Source organism: Clytia hemisphaerica, unplaced genomic scaffold (genome assembly GCF_902728285.1).
Source record: "Clytia hemisphaerica strain Z4C2 unplaced genomic scaffold, Clytia hemisphaerica genome assembly, whole genome shotgun sequence".
In the NCBI taxonomy this organism is placed as follows: domain Eukaryota; kingdom Metazoa; phylum Cnidaria; class Hydrozoa; order Leptothecata; family Clytiidae; genus Clytia; species Clytia hemisphaerica.
The window spans coordinates 1575321-1594932 of NW_027103728.1; the positions used below are offsets into that span (position 1 = coordinate 1575321).

The 19612-nt window shown below is 34.8% G+C and overlaps 3 protein-coding genes across 3 annotated transcripts in view; 2 read left to right on the forward strand and 1 right to left on the reverse strand.

Annotated features, from left to right (window-relative positions):
* The window catches only part of LOC136804967 (putative leucine-rich repeat-containing protein DDB_G0290503), a 35000-nt gene extending 27592 nt beyond the window's left edge, over positions 1-7408 (reverse strand). The window contains exon 1 of the mRNA XM_067061498.1: positions 7216-7408. Coding sequence (XP_066917599.1) covers positions 7216-7274 — 59 coding nt within the window. The 5' untranslated portion in view covers positions 7275-7408. The remainder of the gene's footprint in view (positions 1-7215) is intronic.
* Positions 1-19612, forward strand: part of LOC136804983 (choline dehydrogenase, mitochondrial-like) — a 291737-nt gene that overhangs the window by 78698 nt on the left and 193427 nt on the right. The gene's annotated exons all lie outside the window — the stretch shown is intronic.
* On the forward strand, positions 7529-17182 carry LOC136804968 (leucine-rich repeat-containing protein 72-like). Its single transcript, XM_067061499.1, has 7 exons — positions 7529-7738; positions 14802-14871; positions 15083-15281; positions 15576-15665; positions 15906-16040; positions 16226-16283; positions 16923-17182. Exons 1-7 carry the CDS (start codon positions 7653-7655, stop codon positions 17122-17124), a joined length of 840 nt encoding a protein of 279 aa, XP_066917600.1. The 5' UTR covers positions 7529-7652; the 3' UTR covers positions 17125-17182.

The following is a 19612-nucleotide window of genomic DNA, read 5'->3' on the forward strand; positions in this document are numbered from 1 at the left end:
CAAAATATTTGGCGCTTTTCAAGAGTGTTTGTGATTGAACAAAATAAAAAAATCTAAATATTCAGCTCAGGGGGTGAATTTTTAGTTTTTCTATTTTTTCATGTTCGCCAATCCGGGGAGTCTTCATATATATCGTGAAGATATGGTAACATCTGTCATTTTAGAAAGAGAAAAGTATTGACATATAAATAACTCAATATAGATGATACCATCAAAGAGTGCTTGATGATCAGGACCAGAGCTTCATACAGTGTACAAACAGCTGACAATTCGATAAAGATGAAACTTATTACTATCGTAATTCAATATTTCTTTTTTTCTTGTACACTGTATATAAATAACTCAAACTGAAAAAACGAAAAAAGTGAAGAATATTTTTGTTAATATGTATATTAAGATTTTTTGATATTTTTAATTTTTAAATCATTCCGATACTCAACCATATCAGTATAGCCCAACTCTTCATATAAAATTTATGGGAAACACATGTTTGGACTTTGTACCCAATGTTGCACGCAAGCACTTAACACAAGTCTCGCAAACAAAAGCGAGACAAAAATCAGTATTTGAAGTTTGCAACAAATGCCACATAGTTAAGATCTTTCAAATTCAGTATGTGAATAGAGCAGTAAAAAATACAACTTTTCTATTTTTCCTTTTTTTTTGCAAAAGTTCCAAAAATAAAAAATAAAAGGGATAATGGTATTTGAATACTTTCCACTGATGATCCACAACACTATTGAAAGCTAGAATCGCTTTGCATACTCTTCGCTTGAGAAAATGATTGACAGATGAAAGTTTTTCACCCTTTGCGAGAGCTCGTGGGCATTCTACGAACTTTCTCGGCTCAATCCTTGGACGGCGCTTAAATGGCAGAACTTAGCTGTGGTAGATCGTTTCAATGGAAATTTTTGAAATGTTTACAAGGCTGTACAAGGCTCTTGACAGAAAAGCCTTTGTTTGATTGTCAATGCCCACAGTGCCATTAATAATTTTGTTACATCTATTTTCTATTTCCATAAATTAATCCCAAGGGTACATATGTACACTTTCCTGGATCCGGAGATCTGACAAATTGATGTTTGTATATAAGTACACTTTTTATAGTTTTGATTCCCATTGGATGAATCATATTTTGGTTTTCATGTTATTAGACAGTATAGACTTAAACTTGTATATCAAGATTACAGGATTTCGAGTACGGGCCGATTTTACTTTCGTTTTTTTGAGTGGTTTCATTTTCGATTTCAAGCCAACATCTTAGCAACAGGGTGCTCGCCCATAGTTACAGGGGTTTGTGCAAAAAACTAAACATAGAAAATTTTCCAAATCCCCCATTTCAACTAATGCAATGAAAAATGAAACTTTTCTATGTTTCACTTTTTTGCACCTATTCTTCAAAATGAAAATATTTAAGATTTTAAGTTCTTCTTTTATTCAATGATTTTTTACGGCACTTTGTTGACAATCTAACTCTCGCATCAAATTCCCGCTTTCTTCAGTAAATTGAAGATGAGAAAAAACCTAAGCCACGGATCACAGATTGAAACAAATATATGAAGGGTGGGATTTTACTGAGAGGCCACGGGTGCCAAAAATAAGGGCCGTTTTAAATGCGACAAGCTCGTTGGTGGAGATTTGATAAACAGCTGCAAAGGAGCGCTGGGAAGCAATCAGTAGAAGAGACCACTTCGTTTTTGTTGCAGATTTCTATATAAACTTCTCTCATGGATTACTTGTCAATGTACATGTACAAATGTGTTGTGTCAACTTGTCAGCATTGTATTGTTGTAAAGGAAAAGATAAAAGAGGTAAGACTAGCCTAGTTTCTAATCCTGATATAGGAGTTTAAGTTTAGACTGTTAGACAGTTAGTCACACTAGCGTCCCGCCAAAATACGTATCAAAGATTAATGCTGCGAAAGCGCTATATCGTTTACTTGACTCTCAAGCAAAAAAATGCGCCGCAAAACTTCTAAAGGGATTCATGAAAAAATAACCCGGCGCTTTTTACAGTAATGAAATTAACATTTTCAAAAACTTTGAGAAATTGCCGGTTAGTGTAAAACGCAGGTCACAGGTCGCAGGTCGCAGGTCAGTGATGACAGGTTGACTCTCATCAATGACATTGTAGAGGAAAATGTTTGGAAAACACAAAGAATTATCAAAAACATAATTCTCAAGCAATTTCATCCATATAAAACCATTTCAAATTTTTGAAACCATATTATAAGTATAACAGGTATATTACATATTGTAATGTTTGTAATGTTATATGATGGTTACATATAATAAAACACATTGCTCTAAAACTACCTTCTCAGAGAACTCACGAGCTTCTGATTGGTGTAATTTTATATCCAGCCATATTGTTATCATCACATTCGGTATGCTAAATATTTTTGGTGTTTTTTTCTTGTAAGACATGATATTTTGTGATTCTGTCAAAATTTTTGTCAAAAATTGTCATTAAGTCATTAAAATAACAATTGAATGATTAATCAGTTTCATCCTTCTAAAACCACTCTCTTAGGAACCTCACAAGCTTCTGATTGGTGCTGTTTTATATCCATTCACACTATCAACATCACATTCTGTATTATAAATATTTTTCGTGTTTTTGTCTTTTCTTGCATCAGATTTTATGATTCTGTTAATATTTTTGTCAAAAATTGTCATTAAGACATTAAAATAATAACTGAATAATTAATTAGTTCCATCCTTCTAAAACCACTGTCTTAGGGACCTTGCAAGCTTCTGTTTGGTGCCATTTTTTCAGGGCTCGAAATAACGGTCGGACATCGGACATTGTCCGACCCAATTGCTGAAATGTCCGACCCAAATCGATTCTAGTCGGACATGTCCGACCCAATTACTTTCGGTGCCTTCAAAAAATTTGTCAGATACGTTGTGAAATTTCCAAAAGAAATTATAATTTACATAGAATTAGTAACTTCTTTATTTACACACAAAAACTCTCAAAGCTGCGAAAAAATCATGGGCTTCTGACCATTAATTGGCATTTGTTTAGCTTCTTCATGATCAATGTAAAATTCTATCAGAAGTTTGTATTAGTACTACCTTAAAGGAAGAAATTTTAGAGGGAATTTAATTTGGCGGATGGACGAAAAAACTAAATTTGGCGGGAATTTAATTTGGCGTTTGCTGAAAAATTTATCCTTAAAATGGCGTAAAACAGCAAAAAAAATGCAAAAACACCTTTAAAAGAGATCATATTTTCAAAAAGTTTAATTTGGCGGGAACTTAATTTGGCGGATTCTGGCCAAATCTGCCAAATTTACTTTCTGCCAAAATTTCTTCTTTTAAGGTAGTAATAACATGGTTTAGAGGGTGATTTGGGATTAATAATGATGGGTTATTAATCCAAAATCACCCGAGAATACCATGTTATTCCGCGTTAATTATATGGTCAAAAAAAGAATTGAAGAACACTCAATCGCTATTCTTTTCGAAACTTATAAAAACATTCGAAACTATAAAAAACATTCGAAACTATAAAAAAACATTCGACTAACACTCTTATTTTGATTGGTTTAAAAATTTTGTACGATATTTTGTTAACCAATCAAAATATCCTACGATACTTTTCTTTCAACCAATAGAAATTTTTGGTTACATCAGGGCGATTACAAAAAAGCGGGGCTATTACGGATTTATCACCCCGCTCGTCCTTTACAAATCAAAGCTAAATGTAATCAACCATATAATTATACTTGAAATATACCCCACATAAAAATCAATCGGACATGTCCGACCCATTTTACTTTAAAAGCCTTAGAACACGTCCGACCCAAATCAATTTTTGATCAGACAATGTGTCCGACCACCTAAATATCGTTATTTCGAGCCCTGTTTTTTATCCATTCACACCATCCACATCACATTTTGTATAATAAATATTTTTCGTGCTTTTGTCTTGTTAGGCATCATATTTTATGATTTTGTCATTATTTTTGTAAGTAAGTGTCACTAGGTTGTTATTCTATTCAATTGTCATTTTATAATATGTAAATAACATGTATTACTTTTTTTTAATTTAATGCATTATGTATTGATGTTATGTTATGTATATGTTATGATCTTATTATCTTTTTTCCGGTCTGCACTTTGTTGACCTGTGATCTGTGACCTGTAAACTGCGACCTGTGACCTGTGACCTGCGTTTTACACTAACCGAGAAATTGCCTAAAATTTGAGCCATAGATGAAAAAATTTGAGCCAAGCCAACCTTGAAAACTAATTTGAAGATCAGCTTCCCAAGAAAAAGATCTACAAGGGGGAGGCGGAGCCCACCTAGATCTGCGCACCAACGATTAGGCTATTTCCCAAAAATTTTGCCGGACCTCAAACACTGACCCATTTACATGTGCGGAATTATTTTTACTTTAGCGTATAAACAAGGCCTTAAAAATCGAAGCGCTGTCTCGGGAATTGAATGACAAAATTTGGTTGGTTGATATTCTGGCTGTTGCACGTTCGTAATCAGTCACTTATTCTCATTTTAAGTTTTCAAGTTTTAATTATGTCTTGGGAACTTGAACTTGATTCAGGTAACTCTCATCCTTGTTGTTCAATTACATCCTGTAGATGACTGATGTTGTTTTTTCTGAAAGCTTAATTTCCTAGTGTGACTAACTGTTAGATGCTGTTTTAGGGGTCACTCACATATTGATTTTTCCTGCAACTAACGTCATTGTGACGCTATCTGAAGAAACCCCCCACCCCCCTTTCTTAGCGTCATTTACATAAATATTAGCCTGGATATCCAAGCTCAAAATTTTAGAAAAAACAAAATTTACCTCAACATACAAAGTTCTAAAATTATAGAGCTTGGTCTCCCTAGAGAATGAAAGTGAAAACCCATGTTTCCTAGCCAACCCAGGGAAGCAAAACAGAAATTAATAAAAAGCAGTCTTACAAGATCTAAAACTATTTGAAACATCCAAAGATTACACCAAAGTCCATAAAAAAGTTTGCATGCATTATCATGACCAACCATGTTTTCTTCATGGCTTATAAGCAGGTCCTAGGTCCCCCCTAAGAATTTAGGTGCCCCCTAGGATTTAGGTGGCCCCTATAGACGATATCGGCTTTACCGAATTCTCCCCGAATGATTACCCATGATGCATTGTGCAAAAAAATTCACGGACGATATTGATGACGATACCAATGCATCATGGGTAATCATTCGGGGAGAATTCGGAAAGCCGATATCGTCTATTGGAAAAATATTCTAGGTGGCCCCTAAAAGTTCAAAAATCGAAAAAACCTAAAAATTGAAATCGTAGATATACTTTTAGAAAAACTTTCTTTTTTGTCAAGTGTAATTAAATACAACAGTTTTAAAAATAGCTACTTAAAGGCAAACAAAAGAAAATAAAGTTTATCACTAAAGTTTTTTTATGGAAATTAGGTGGAAATTATGAAAAATTAGGTCCCCCCTAGCTCAGTAGGTGGCCCCTGGCTAAAGACTATTTGTAGGTACCAGTTGCCCTGAGACCTTTTAACCCCCCCCTGCGAGCAGGGGGGGGGGGTGAAGCCATGTTCTTGGAAAATGAACTTGCCTCTGTTTTCTTCTTTTTCACGTTTTCATGTAACAGAAAGCCCTATCTTCACTAGCAACTGGAGGACTCTCCTATTTTTGCTTTAGAATTGCTCAACGCCGTGTAGATTGGCCCTTACGGTTTTAGCGAAGTGAGCGCAAGCAAGCGCACTGCATTCTCTTAAAGAGAATGCAAATCGCTCTAGGGAGACCAGGCTGTAAACCAGAACATAAAATATCAAAAACAAGACTGTGAAATAGTTTACAGCCTGGATATCCAGGCTACATAAATATACCAAATGCAAAAATCGATGAAAGTAATTTTACTTCTCTATTACAGATATTGATATTTTCCAGCCACATTGATTTTTGTGCTTCGTTTCGCACGGTTTTAAAACAAGTGGTTTTGACTTATGACTTTCACATTTGTTTGTCCCCAGACAAACGGCTCGTTGTTTTGTCAGCGCAGCCCTTGTATATCAAAATACGGCCCATCTATTTTTTATTGCGGTATCTCTGTTTTTATGATTAGGGAGATAATAACATATTCCTACAAACGTAACGGAAGGGTATTGGATATCATCTCTGTTATATTTTATGCGTTTGAATTAAGATGTCAGGTGTAGCGAAGGATGGAATACAAAATGTTACAGGTTTGAAAATCGATATTCTGTTGAAATTTCTTAGCGTCATAGGCTCTGACCCCCCCCCACCCCCTCGCGTCACAATGACGTTAGTTGCAGGAAACATCGATATGTGAGTGACCCCTTAAAGCTTTAGTACTAGCCTGCCTATATGCTTAAAATAACTAGGTTTGGGGTGTTTATAGAATCCCTTTCACTTTTTAACCACAAGAATCGTTTGTGCGTAACCCCTATTAAATTTGATCAATCTATACTTACTGGCTCTTTTATAAAAAAAGTGTATTCATCATTCTTCAACTGATGAATAATGCGTAAGCAAGAAACTTAAAGTATTGAGAAGAGCCATGCCATGGAGCATGGCTCCGAATGGGGTTCTAGGTCCCCCCAACAAATTTAGGTCCCCCCTACGATTTAGGTCCCCCCACTTTTCAGTAAGGTTCAGGTCTCAGTTGAAATATAAAGGTTCAGGTCCCTGCAAAAATTGCTTTCAAGGTTCAGGTCCCAGCAAAAAAAGCTACTGTCATTTCTGGTAGTATTATTACTAGTTTTTTTACGTATCAACATGGGATGTCAATCAACTGAGGAAAAGAAGAAAGAATTCATGTACATCATAAAAATGCGGGGTTAAAAAAAATTGGGGGTCCAAATTGAAAATTTAAATAAATGTTGCCCACCATGGTTGGGCAACGAGAAAATTTTGGAATTTTAAGGGTGGAAATCTGCCATTTTAGCCTACATTTTGATAGAATGTAAGAGATAATAAATTCAATAGAAAAATCCTTAACTTATTAACCAAAACAATAGTGAGGGGGTATTTTACAGTTTCCTAATTAGCCCCCCAGAACTTAAGTGTAGCCCTTCAGCTCCCCCCACTTTTTTAGGTCCCCCCTGAGTTTAAAAAATGAGACAGCTCCCACCCACTTTTAAGCCAATTTGAGATTTACACCCCCCCCCCCCCAAATAAGTGGGGGGGGGCGGAGCCATGTGGAGGATCATAAAAAATTCTTACGTTTTATCAAGATCAATTGGTAGAGTAGGGTCGTCATCCATCATCATTGAATCCATCATTGTGTATTAGGCATGTGAAATAAAAACTAGTTCACTCAAAAATTATTCATATTTGTCAACGAATCAACCTGTCAACTGTCCATTTTTTGTTTTCAAATTTTTTGCCGCTTTTCAAAAAAATCAAAACACTCTTTGACCTATGTCTAACTCTATCTCTGTATGTCGTGCGCGGCGAAATAAATTTATTTACATTTTAGAGAGAAATTATTCACGCTTCTTACGTACAGTTTAAATAGTATATGATTTAGGTAATCACATGTCATGGAAATTACGAAAACAAAAAAACATGGCTGGTCTCGGCGATGGTACAGATTTTCCTAGGTTTTTGAGGTATTTTATTCTCTAATTTGTTATTGTCTATTTTTGAACGATAACAGAATGACATTATGCTGGGATAAAATCAAGAATGAAGAAAAAAAGATTGTAACTGATAAAGATGTGGATGAGATCTTTCTTACAGAAAGGTAACTTGACTGTTGTCTACACACTAGCTAGTTAATTTTTTTTTGAATTTACAATTTTAAGATTAGTACCGTCAACTGCTCTAACTTGGGACGGATAGTCGAAACATGGGATTGTTGATATATGGACTGTATTTTTACTTACTGTTAAATCACTTTGAAAATAAATTTGTTTTGATACTTTCATCACCAACCAGTATGGATTTCGTGTAACTAACGTCGCGGGAAGATCCTCGGCGTACAACTGAAACGTTTTTGGCGCATTGGCGTAAGGGTACTCACAAAGATTGTTTGATTTTCAGTTGGCGTAAAGTAATAATTCCAGCTCGGCGTGAATGACTCCTAATCCATTGATTTTTAGCTTTCATTTGGCTAAATTTTCTTTCGCTCGCTTACGCTCGCTTCAATTTATTAATCATGTTGGCGCATGCGCCTCTTTTCCCTTCTTGCACCCTTATTGAAAAATTGAATGTTGGTACAAAAGAAATTTTTCTTGGCGTGAGGCTTGCTGTACGGGAAAATATCTTCGGCGCGAGATTTCGTGGAATCCATCTACTGCCAGACGATCTCAATCAAACAGAATCGACAATCGAACCAGTCGAACCAAATCGAACGCAATCGACCGATTGAAATATGATTGTCGAGCGCAATCGAATCTCAATCGAATATTACCGCAATTTTCAGATTCGATTGATATTCGATTGCATTAAAGCCAGACGATCTCAATCGAACGGAATTGACGATCGAACCAGTCGAACAACAATCGAACCAATCGAATATTACCCAGAATTTTGACGTTCGATTGAGATTCGATTGCGTTCGACAATCGAATTTCAATCGGTCGATTGCGTTCGATTTGGTTCGACTGGTTCGATCGTCGATTCCGTTCGATTGAGATCGTCTGGATACTGGATCACCAAGTTTATCAACCACACTTCTTCTGTCATTCATATGTATTATTTTCAAATTGTAAAATTGTTTGTTTTTTTTTGTTTTTTTTTTTGTTTTTTTTTGTTTTTTTTTTAATTATTATGACTGAGGAATTAGCATCATTTTCTGTTTTTCTTTTCCCCGTGCGGCCGTCCCGTTGCGGGAGGCCAAACCGGGTTCTCGTCCAACTTCTGATTCTGTATTAGACAGTCTTTTGTGTTTTTTTCTGTTTTTGTGTGATTTTTTCTATTTTTCTGTGAGATGTTGTTTGCTAAAATGTTTGTTTCACGTGTAGTGTATGTGGGATAGTTGGTACAGTGTGTCTTTTTGCCCTTTTGTACTGTATTTTGTTGTAGTGTCTGTTAATTGTTTGGAAGCTGCTGGTCGGTTCTGTTATGTTTTCTGAAGGCGACTGAGTGTGGGCCCTTAAACACGTGGAAAGTCACTATGCCAGTCACAAGTCTGGGACTTTGGGTTGTGTTTTGTGTTTGTATGTTTTTTTATGTATTTGCTTTTGTATTTGTCCCCATTTTGTATGTATTTTGATGAACTTGTGTAAATGATTGAACGGAAGTGTGTTTATCAAAAAAGTTTTTTGCAATTCATTGTTTCTCCACTATTACTTTTCTTCTATCTTCATTTGGATTAGGTTTTTCTTTCACATACCACTATTTAAATTCCCTTTAACTTTTTTCTAAATTACCGCCTTTCCCTTTTTCATTGTGAGAATGCCACATAAATTATTATTATTATTATTAACGAATATTTATTCAGGATGATTACTTTTCAGTTCTAAAAATGTACAATATTTACATAAATATATACAATAAAACTGTTTTCCGTTGCAGTCCTGATAAAATATAAAAACCCAAATCAAAAAATATAATTAATAAATTAGCTAAAATATTGAAAAAATCTAAAAGGCTAAAGGCACTGGAGAAAAAAGGAAAGAGAAAATTAAACGTAGGGCTAAATGCAAAGACCAGAAGTAAATCAAATAGTAATAAACTTCGAAGACTACGGGAAAGTAGTAATGGAGTTAGAAAAAAATTTGATCAGACTACACAGTGCCAGGGTAAAATAATTAATCTGAACCTAAAAATTCTCTGTTTGATATACCTAAACTATTGACAATTTTTGCAGCACCAAAGTAAAAACTTGGCCTCGATGCTTGCAGTTTGATACTAGGTAGTTGTAATAATTTGTTATTATTCCTTGTACCACGATCGTGTTTTATCACTTTAAAATAATTATCAAAAATATCATGTTGGTACATTTTCTTTACACAATTTTTCACCATTGTGCAAAGTTCTTTCTCCATCAAAGATTCAGTCTTTTTAACTGAAGGGATACCAATGATCTTAGCTGCACGATTTTCAAGAGAAGCAAGCTTTGATTTTTGCCCCTCATTGAAGGTGGTTTTGATCGAGCAACTATAAGTCAACAGTGGGACAATCATCAGTTCATAAATTGATTGTGCAGCACTGGCTGTCAAAAATTTTCGAACACCAAATAACAAACGTAATCGACCTGAGGCAGTTTTGTAGGATTTGTCAAAATTAGTGGAAAGGTTGAGGTGGTGATCGATGACATTTCCAAGATAACAATATTGGGTCACGGAGTTAACGATGGTGTTGTTGTACTTTATCGTAACTGTTTTTCCATACCTTGCCATTCGTTGAGCAGTACCTAGCAACATTACCTCAGTTTTACCTTTCTTGAAATTTAGTAAAAGTTCATTCTCCTCACAATATTTGACAATGGTTGATAAATCTTTATTGAGGGCAGTTTCGATTTCATTTGTTGTTTTGGCACCAAAGTAGATAACAGTGTCATCGGCATATTGGATGATTGAAGAGTGTTGGATAGAATCACAAAGGTCGTTAAAAAAGACAATGAAGAGGAGTGGCCCAAGAATTGACCCCTGTGGGACTCCTGATGTGATAGCCTCTTTTTCCAAAAAGATGCTATTGATTTCAACACATTGGGTACGATTGAATAGATAGTCGGTGATCCAGGCTAGTTCTGGCCAAGAAACACCATGTAATAAAAGTTTTTCAATGATCAAACTGTGCCCCATTGTATCAAAGGCTTTAGAAAGATCTAAAAACAGACATCCAACAAGAAGTCCATCTTCAAAGCCTCTCCGCACAGAATCACACAGGAGGGTAGCAGCAAGTTTGGTGGATCGTCTTTTTCGAAAGCCAAACTGACAGTCTGAAAGAAGTTTATTGTCTTCCAAGAAAGAATATAACTGCTCATGTACTGTTCTTTCAAGCAGTTTTGACAAAATCGGTAATATTGAAATAGGTCTATAGTTTTCGACAAGATCTACGTTTCCGGACTTGAAGACTGGGTTAACTTTTGCAGTTTTCCAAATGGTGGGCACTGTACTGGTCATTAACGATAGGTTGATGATGTGAGATATCGGATCAGCAATCTTCTCAGCGCAGTCTTTTAACATATTCGGCGGGAGTGAATCCATACCAGTTGCTTTGTTACGTTTTAATTTGTTTAAATGTTTTAAGATATAGCCAGGAGTGATGAACGAGAACTTGAAGATACTTCTAGTTCGCAAGGGACGTTTCCGGCCGTAGCCCCACGTACAGTTTCTGAGTGGAAAGCTAATTGACTTCATCTTTTTCACGATTGTAGAAAAGTAGTTTGAAAATTTATTAGCACGGTCAGTGGGGAATGGTGCCAGATGAAGCAGAGTGTTTGGACTTTGCTGGAAAAATTGATTTAATTGTTTTCCAGAACTTTTTCGGGGATACACGGTCATGTTCATTCAAGGTATTTCGATAATGAGCCGACTTTGCTCGACGAATAAGATTGATGCAGCGATTCTTTTGACGTTTGTATTCTGCCCAGTGAGCGTTTGATTTAGAGCCTCTTGCTTTACGCTCGAGTTTGTCGCGAATGTTCATCTCTGATTTTATATTATCGTTTAACCATTCACATGGTTTTCCTTTGATACGTTTTTCGACGAGAGGTGCATGTCGGTCGAAAGTACATTTCAGTTCAGATCATAAATATTCAGCAGCTTTGTTCGAATCAGAGACGTTACTGTAGATTGGCAACCAGTCGATTGATTGAACGTCATTGCGTAGATTAACTGGATTATATGCTCTGTAGTCTCTGCATTTGATAGTGCGGTAACTGTATTTAAAAGAATTGATCTTACGACAACAATAAACGAAATCATGATCACTGAGAGATGTAGCAACAACACATGAAGTTGTGAATGACGATGGTTTTGTAACAAAAATATGATCGATTAAAGTTGCTGTGTCTTTTGTGATACGGGTTGGTGTTGAGATAATTTGTTTGAAACCATGCAAAGACATAATGTTTTTAAAATCGAAGTGTGAACGAGAGTCATTATCATTATCATAATTGACATTGAAATCGCCCATCAAAATAATTTCTTTGTTCTCTTTTGAAACGAGCTCGATGTTTTCATTTAAACGGTCATTAAAGTCATCACAGAGATATTTTGAATCATCAGGCGGTCGATAGAAAAAACCAACAATAAAGGATTTTGTTTTTTTGACAAAAATTTCGATGTAGATATTTTCTATAGAAGCACTATGTAAGTCTTTGCGTTCTTTATAGATGATGATGCCGTTTTTGATGTAAATTGCGACACCCCCTCCTTTATTTTTCCGATTGAAAATGTGTAGCCTTCGATTTCAAACTGGCTCATATTACCACTGTCGTTCAAATGGGTCTCTGATAAACCAATAATATCTAGCTCCCTATTTAACTCGAGAAAAGTTTGAAAAGAGTCAAACTTTCTAGGTGACTCTGGGTCCTTAGGGTCAAGGTGTGCTTCCAAGCCTCTGATATTCTGGTGTCCCATTTTCAATCCTTTTCCTACTAGCCTTCTCTTGAATTGCTCTCCTGTTAAACTAGCAGTCTTTGATTGAGGTCCAGGGCAAGTTTCAACATCTCCAGCGATCAAAAGTAGTAAATACAAAGCAAGTTTTGGTTTCAAACAAATCTCTTTGCCATTTTGAAATAAAAACAAAGTCTCGTAAACATAAGTAACACCACTCTCTTTAACAATTCCATGAGAGTAATCATAACAAACTGAATCACAATCAACAAAAGGTTTCTTGATGTTAAAAGTTATGAAAATTGATAGCACGAGCATGACCGCTCTCAACGCCGCCATTTTCAAAAAGATAATAATTTACGGGGCTCCCCCAGGGGCTGGCGTGACGCGTGAATGACCCTTTTTTCTGTCGTGAATACGTGAATTGGACTTTTTCAACGCGTGAATACGTGAATTGAGATATCCGCGTGAACGTGAAAATAAGATTTTACCAGCGTGAATTCGTGAATCGAGATTTTGAGCGTGAACGTGAAAAGCAAATTAATGTCTAAAACAAAACTGAAAAACCTAAATATGTAAAATTTTCTTGCTCGCTTCGCTCGCATAATCCTTGATATCATATTGACCTATTGCCATTGTAAAGTTATTCAGAATAATCAAAAATTGAAACAGAAACAAATATTTTTTCCTTATTTTTCTAAGGGCGCATTTTGTGATGCAAATATTGCATCCAGCGAAAGTGTTTTGAGTCAAAACAAAAAAGTCTAAATGAGAAAATTTTCTTCGTCGGCGCTAATGATGGTCGTCTTTCTGTAATCGCTTATATTGTTACTAAATGCAGTATACACAAAAAGATACCGCATGAACTTGGAGACAATGAAGGGTATTTGATTCTTCGATAATTTACAAAAGTAGGTAGATAGTTCTAAAAAAATTTATATGATTGCATCATCGAACATTCAGAAAAAAACTCTTGTGACGCCGTACCGTGTAAGGCAGGTACGTCACTCGCCGTACCAGATTTGTACCAGTAAATGGTCAGTGTTGAAAATAATCAAAGATTCTGAATGAATTGTTTGACCAAACAAGGCATACTAGGGTAACAATAGTGTGTTAAGGCCAAAAAATTTTCGCGCTCGCTTCGCTCGCTTTTTCCTTTCCACAGCTTTTCTTCAATGAGACAGGGTGTCAAACTTTGGAATTTGCGTCCTCTGGTTGTACCACCTCTTTGAACCTCGCGACTTTCCAGACCATGAATTTGGGCCAAACCTCGATTTAAATTTATTCTCAAAATAAAATATATTTAGGGCCTGCGACGAAGAAATTTCGGGGGGAAACCTTAAAGCTAAGGCTTAACTTTGCACTTACCTCCCTTAGAAAGCAAATTCAGGCAGGGTTTATACCACCGTACGCCAGAGAGGTAGTTTTTTGTAACTTTGGCGTAATAGACGGGATAGACAGGCATTAAACATTGCCCTATGAAAGCTCCAATAGTTGCAGAGGTCTTAAAGGGTCGACGATGTCGAGAATAAGGTCAAAAAACTGCAGAAAACTTTATGTTGGCCATAAAAAGGTCAAATTTAGCCCAATAAGGTCACAATCGTTTAACAAAAGAATTAAAAACAAAATCAGCGCGTGAACGTGAAAATGGTTTTTTTTCGCGCGTGAATACGTGAATTGGCAAAAGATTTTGCGTGAATACGTGAATTGAGGGTCGCCTGGGGGGGCCTCATTTACCATCAATCATCTTTTACAGTTCTATATATTCTGAGGCCCTACGCATTGCTAGATGCACTCTACTTTTTGAAGATGTTCTGCCCAGAATTTTAGAACTTTTCAAACGCATGCTCAATCAGGGAGCTGAAAGATCTTTCTTGCGAAAACAAATTGTAAAGTGTTTTAATAGATTTCCAGAGACTTTTATGAAATTTGGAGAATCTTTAAATGATTTTTTAGCGCAACTGCATTTTTGAAAAATTGAAACATTTTTATATGATTTATTGTATGTTAGTTTTCTCAGTCATATAGCATTAAAATAAAAGTGGCAAAGATTCTTGCCCTGGGATCAAGAAACTCGTCCCGATCGTCCCCGAAACTTTTGAAAATTGAAAATATTGGTATGGATATAGATATTGGGTACTTTTTTCCAAAAATTTGGGTTTGTATATTTTATAATCCTTGTGTAGAAATACTTAAATGAATAAATGACAAATCATTCGATCCTAATCTTATCAATCTTAATCTCATCAATCTACAAGAAACAAACAATATTTTGTTATACACTTTGTTTACTTTTAGAGGACTAGACAGTCTTCAAGATTTTTCAAGCTACAAATACCTGAAGAGGCTTTATCTCAACAAAAACAAGGTAATCGTCAGCAATATTGCTTTATAAATGAAGTACAAAATTTTGAGGCAGATTTTAGATTATCTTATTTTGAGCATTATCTTTACACACTGTATACGGGAAATTGTTTAAGTAATACTTTTGATATATGACTGAATGGTATTTATATGAAATAATTTGAATATAAAAATATTTTGCTAAATAATGGCTATATGTACATCTTTCTGTTTAGATTTTCCATTTGAGTGATGGATTAAAGTCCAACTATGCGTTAAATGAATTATATCTGCAGAACAACAAACTGATTGACATCACTGGTTGTTTAAATCACTTAACATGTCTTGAAACACTTCTTCTGCATGCAAATCAATTGACAAACTTGTCTGATGTCATTCACGAATTCCGAAATATGAAGAACCTCAAAATACTAAGTAAGGATTACTTTTCTAAATTAAATCATCGGTTATAGTACTTCTATCGTGAATTCTCAATAATGACTTTTTACGAAAGAACAAACTAAATAAGAGCATAAGGAGGCCTAGAGGCCAAAAATTTAAGAACAAAAATTTTTTAGACAAAAATACTCACAAAATGGTGAAAATAAGAACACAATACATTTTAGGTTTAAAACCCGAAAAGTTAAGAAAGTCCTAAGAATTAAAAATGAATGAAAATTGATTTTACTTAGTTCAAACCAATCAACGTTTGTCTAATTAACCCTTCAGATCTATTCAACAATCCACTTGCCCAAGAATATGACTATCGAAGTTTTGTCATTCAAAATATCACATCTCTCAAGTTATTCGACAGGAAAGGTACAAGATTTTAAAATAATCAAATTCTTAACTATTTTGACACCTTTTTTAGAAATCTAGTCTTGATACAACTTAAAGAAGAATCTAAACTGCAATGTGTTTTTATAAGATTTTAAATTATATCTCTAACAGTCACGTCCACCATCAGTGAAAAAGTAAAAGCTTCATGTAAAAAAAAACTTTTTGTTGTAAAAGTCTAAAAGTCTCACCTTAGAAATAATCGTTTTTATCTTCGTTAAGATGTGGAGAAAGAACGTGACAAAATATCAAAACAGGATAGTCTAGACAAAAAACAGAACATAGCGTTTGGAACTCGTGTCCCTAAACCAAAAAAGATCACTGGGAATGAACTACCGCAAGACAGAACTATTAAAGGTATGATATGATGTCTTTAATCTTCAATACTAAAAAGTTGACGATGGACGCGCGAAATTACAATGGCATTCACTTTGTCTAATACACTTCCTCTCTAACTCAAATTTATTTTGTACTTTCGAATGGAACCAGCTTGATTTTACAAGCTTTACCTACTTTAAGACTGTTTTTATCTCCGTCTACAGAATTCAGTGAATATGATTACGAGCTGGCTAAACTGGAATCCACGACCACCAAAGAGCAGTAAGTTTTTTTCAATTTTTTGAAAGAAACCTCATGGTCAAGATATCTATAAAACTACTTGTTACTTACATATCTGAAGACTGCAGCGAGCAAAAATCGAAAATAAAAAACACGATAAAATATCAACAAAATGAATCTACACCCATACAATTCTGTTTTATATGAAGTATCTCACTTGTCTTTAAAGCAGATTTTGCTTTTTTTGGAAGATCATTTTGAGTTCGGGATTCATAACGATTACAAAGAGAAACAAACTTCTCACGTTTTAACACTAATTTCAAAAACTTGGCAATACTTTTTATTGTGAAGTAAAAATTAACAAGGATGTTGGATCTCGAAACTTTCATCTACAACTTTCGTCGCGAGCCTTCCTACAGTTTGGTTAAAGCTGCCCCCTTTATCCTGATTATTCCTAAAGTTGTCAGGAATAACCTTCTAGGACAGGGTTTAAGGTATTTTAGAAATCCTTGCTATTAATTCATCCCAATCCTGATCGACCCTCAGGTATAGCATTAGCTTTTTCAGTAAATTTTGCAATGAAGACTTTTTAAACACCTAGTTAGTGTAAAGGTTAGATTGGTAATTCTTTTTGCGGATGTGTTGGGGTCCGTATATTGAAGTGGTGATCAAATTATTTAGATACAGAAGTACCTTGACAAGAGAAGAAATTCTTAATTATGAAACGAATAGGCGTTTACATAACTGTGCAACCATGCAATATCGAACGTTGAACTGGGAACAAGTTATGAAGTCACGTGACAAAACATTCGAATCAACTTCATCATCTTCTGGTGAACAAGATAATAATCCTGAAGTCATTGTCTGTAATATATCGAAATGAATTTGTATTTTATTGTACAGTACATAATTTAAAAAGAGCGATGTGGATATTTTTGTAATTTGTGAGGTATTCTTTGATTTCCCCTTTCATTAATAACTGAGTAATACAACCTCGCCATGGCGTTCTACTTTATGACGTCATTGTCCCTACATGTTTCTTGATTGCCATACAGAGTATAGCTTAGAAACATTCGGGTGTAAGGGACGCATATCGAAAATCGATAAACCGACAAGAATGAGGCCAGAACAAATCAGCCCAAGCCTAATCTCGTGATTTCTAAAACTCATAAGCGTGAAAAATTTTCCCAAACTATCGGATTTTGCTGAAATTTGGCACATATCAAGAATCTCTTCCTAAAAATTAGTAGGGGTTTTAGAATAATTTGAAAGATACGAGCCAGTAGTACGGTTAGCAATTTGGTGATATCGTTTGCTTACTCATCAATTTTAATTTACAAGCTTTTTCACATTGGATTGACACGGATGTGGAACAAGATTGGTCAGAAAGAAGAAAAGAAAAACACTTCTTTGTTTATATCAGCATAATATAACAATAGGCAGACACTGAAATATGTGTCTGATATGAAACGGGAACACTTATGTAAAAATAAAACTTTTAGATTAAAAGATTTATATCTTGTGCATGGCAAATGTAAAAATACAGTATATATAAAACACTTAATGGGGTGCAATTAACACAGTCAAGTTAAGAGTGTAAGCAAATCAAGATGCGGTGAATTTCATTTTTTACCAATGGTACATTCTAAGGTGCAACCACTGGGTCCACAAATGCATCATGTACTTGATCTTCTTCGTCTTCGTCCCCACCATGCTTTAGCTTTAGCATCTCTTTTAATGGATAACTCTTCGTCATTTTCATCAAAGTCATCCAAATCTTCATCCTCGACTTCTTTGTCCATCCCTGAATAATTAAGTGGTAAACTTATTTCTCTTTCATACAGTCAATCCCATTAGACTAGAAAAGATCATCGCATATACTTTCAATAGCCGTAGCTCAAGAAGAGAGAAAGAGTTGAAATACCTTACTAATGATATACATAAAACTATCTTGCAAATAGACTGCAGCTCATTGGCATTTTATGGTATAAAGTTTTAACAAGTCTTTCTTTTCAATATTGACATTTTTCTCTTTGCTTCTTGCAAACTCGACTCCGCAATCAAGAAAATTTACCATACCTTTTAAAACATCTCTGACAGTTTCTTTTATAACTTCTTTAAGTTCTCTTTTCTTTTCATCTTTTCTGTTAGGATGGTGATAGCCTAAAAAAATATAGTTTATTAAGTTTGGCTGTGAGATAAACCATGCTAAATAGGGAGCCCTTCCCAATGGAAAAATATATTGTCCCCGGTGCAAAATTATCCCCCAATTTTTGTCCCCGCACTGAAAATAATCAAATAAACCAATCCTCGCTGCAAAATATTTTAAATTTTTCCCATCCCTAATGAATTTTCTGACTTTAAAACAAAAGAATTGAAATCCCCATTCATAAAAAATATGTGAATATTATCCCCATCGAGTTTCAGTCTGTTATTTCTATCCCCACTGGCTGAAAAAATCCTACCGGGTCTGTGAGCAAGATGTATAGGTGTATAGAGCAGAGATCACTATATCCGAAACTGATTTCCAGACAAATTTTAGATTTAATTATCTGTCGAAATTTGATCAAATTTTCAAGAAAATAAAATCGTGCGATCAACACTGGCAAAAGAACAAACAAAAAATCCTCACCAAGAACAGTACAGCAAATCAAAGTCAGCAACAACAGATTTGCCAAAATGACCTTCATCTTATCCTATTTTAGGACGTTGCTACTATTTTTTGCTTTTAACTTTGTTTTGATCAATCCTTCGAATAGTAATCCTTTCGACTTTTTGCCAGAGATGATTTAAGGGCTCTGACCATAGTCAGAAAATACATTTTAGTATCTGAATATAAAAGTTATGTTTTAGATTCTTTAACACTTTTAACAAAGAATTGCCTTTATAAATTGCTTTTTAATCAAACCCCTTAAGAGTAATTAAGAACTTAATTGCAAAAATGACGTTATGAACTTTAAAAAGACGTTAATAATATGTTGCATCACCTTCTTTTATAAAAAGTGCTAAGTTTTAATGGGTAATTAAGCTTTTTGTTTCGAACTTTTTTCAAATTTTCCGCAAAGAATTGAACTATTTTAAATTTTGCGGAAAATGTTTCTAAAAAGATGTGTCAAAAGTTATGAATGTGTTTTTAAGCAAAATCCAGATGGAAAATTGATGAAAAACCACTATTTTGAAGATTTCGAGACAAAGAAGCATTTACAAAAATTTTCCGCAAAAATTTTTATTGTTCGGTAAAAGATACACCATCTACTACGAAAATTTTTTCAAAATGTTTTTTCTTCGCCGAAACTAAGCTCTTCAAAGTTGAAACAATCTTCCTCGCAAAAGTCTTCATTTTCTTCTTCATCAAATTTTTTCAATGAAAT

Coding starts and splice junctions, on each gene's coding strand:
- LOC136804968 (XM_067061499.1), top strand. CDS start 7,653: ATGACATTATGCTGGGATAAAATCAAGAATGAAGAAAAAAAGATTGTA. Junction 14,872..15,082: donor TTTATCTCAACAAAAACAAG/GTAATCGTCAGC, acceptor CTTTCTGTTTAG/ATTTTCCATTTGAGTGATGG. Junction 16,284..16,922: donor TCCACGACCACCAAAGAGCA/GTAAGTTTTTTT, acceptor CAAATTATTTAG/ATACAGAAGTACCTTGACAA.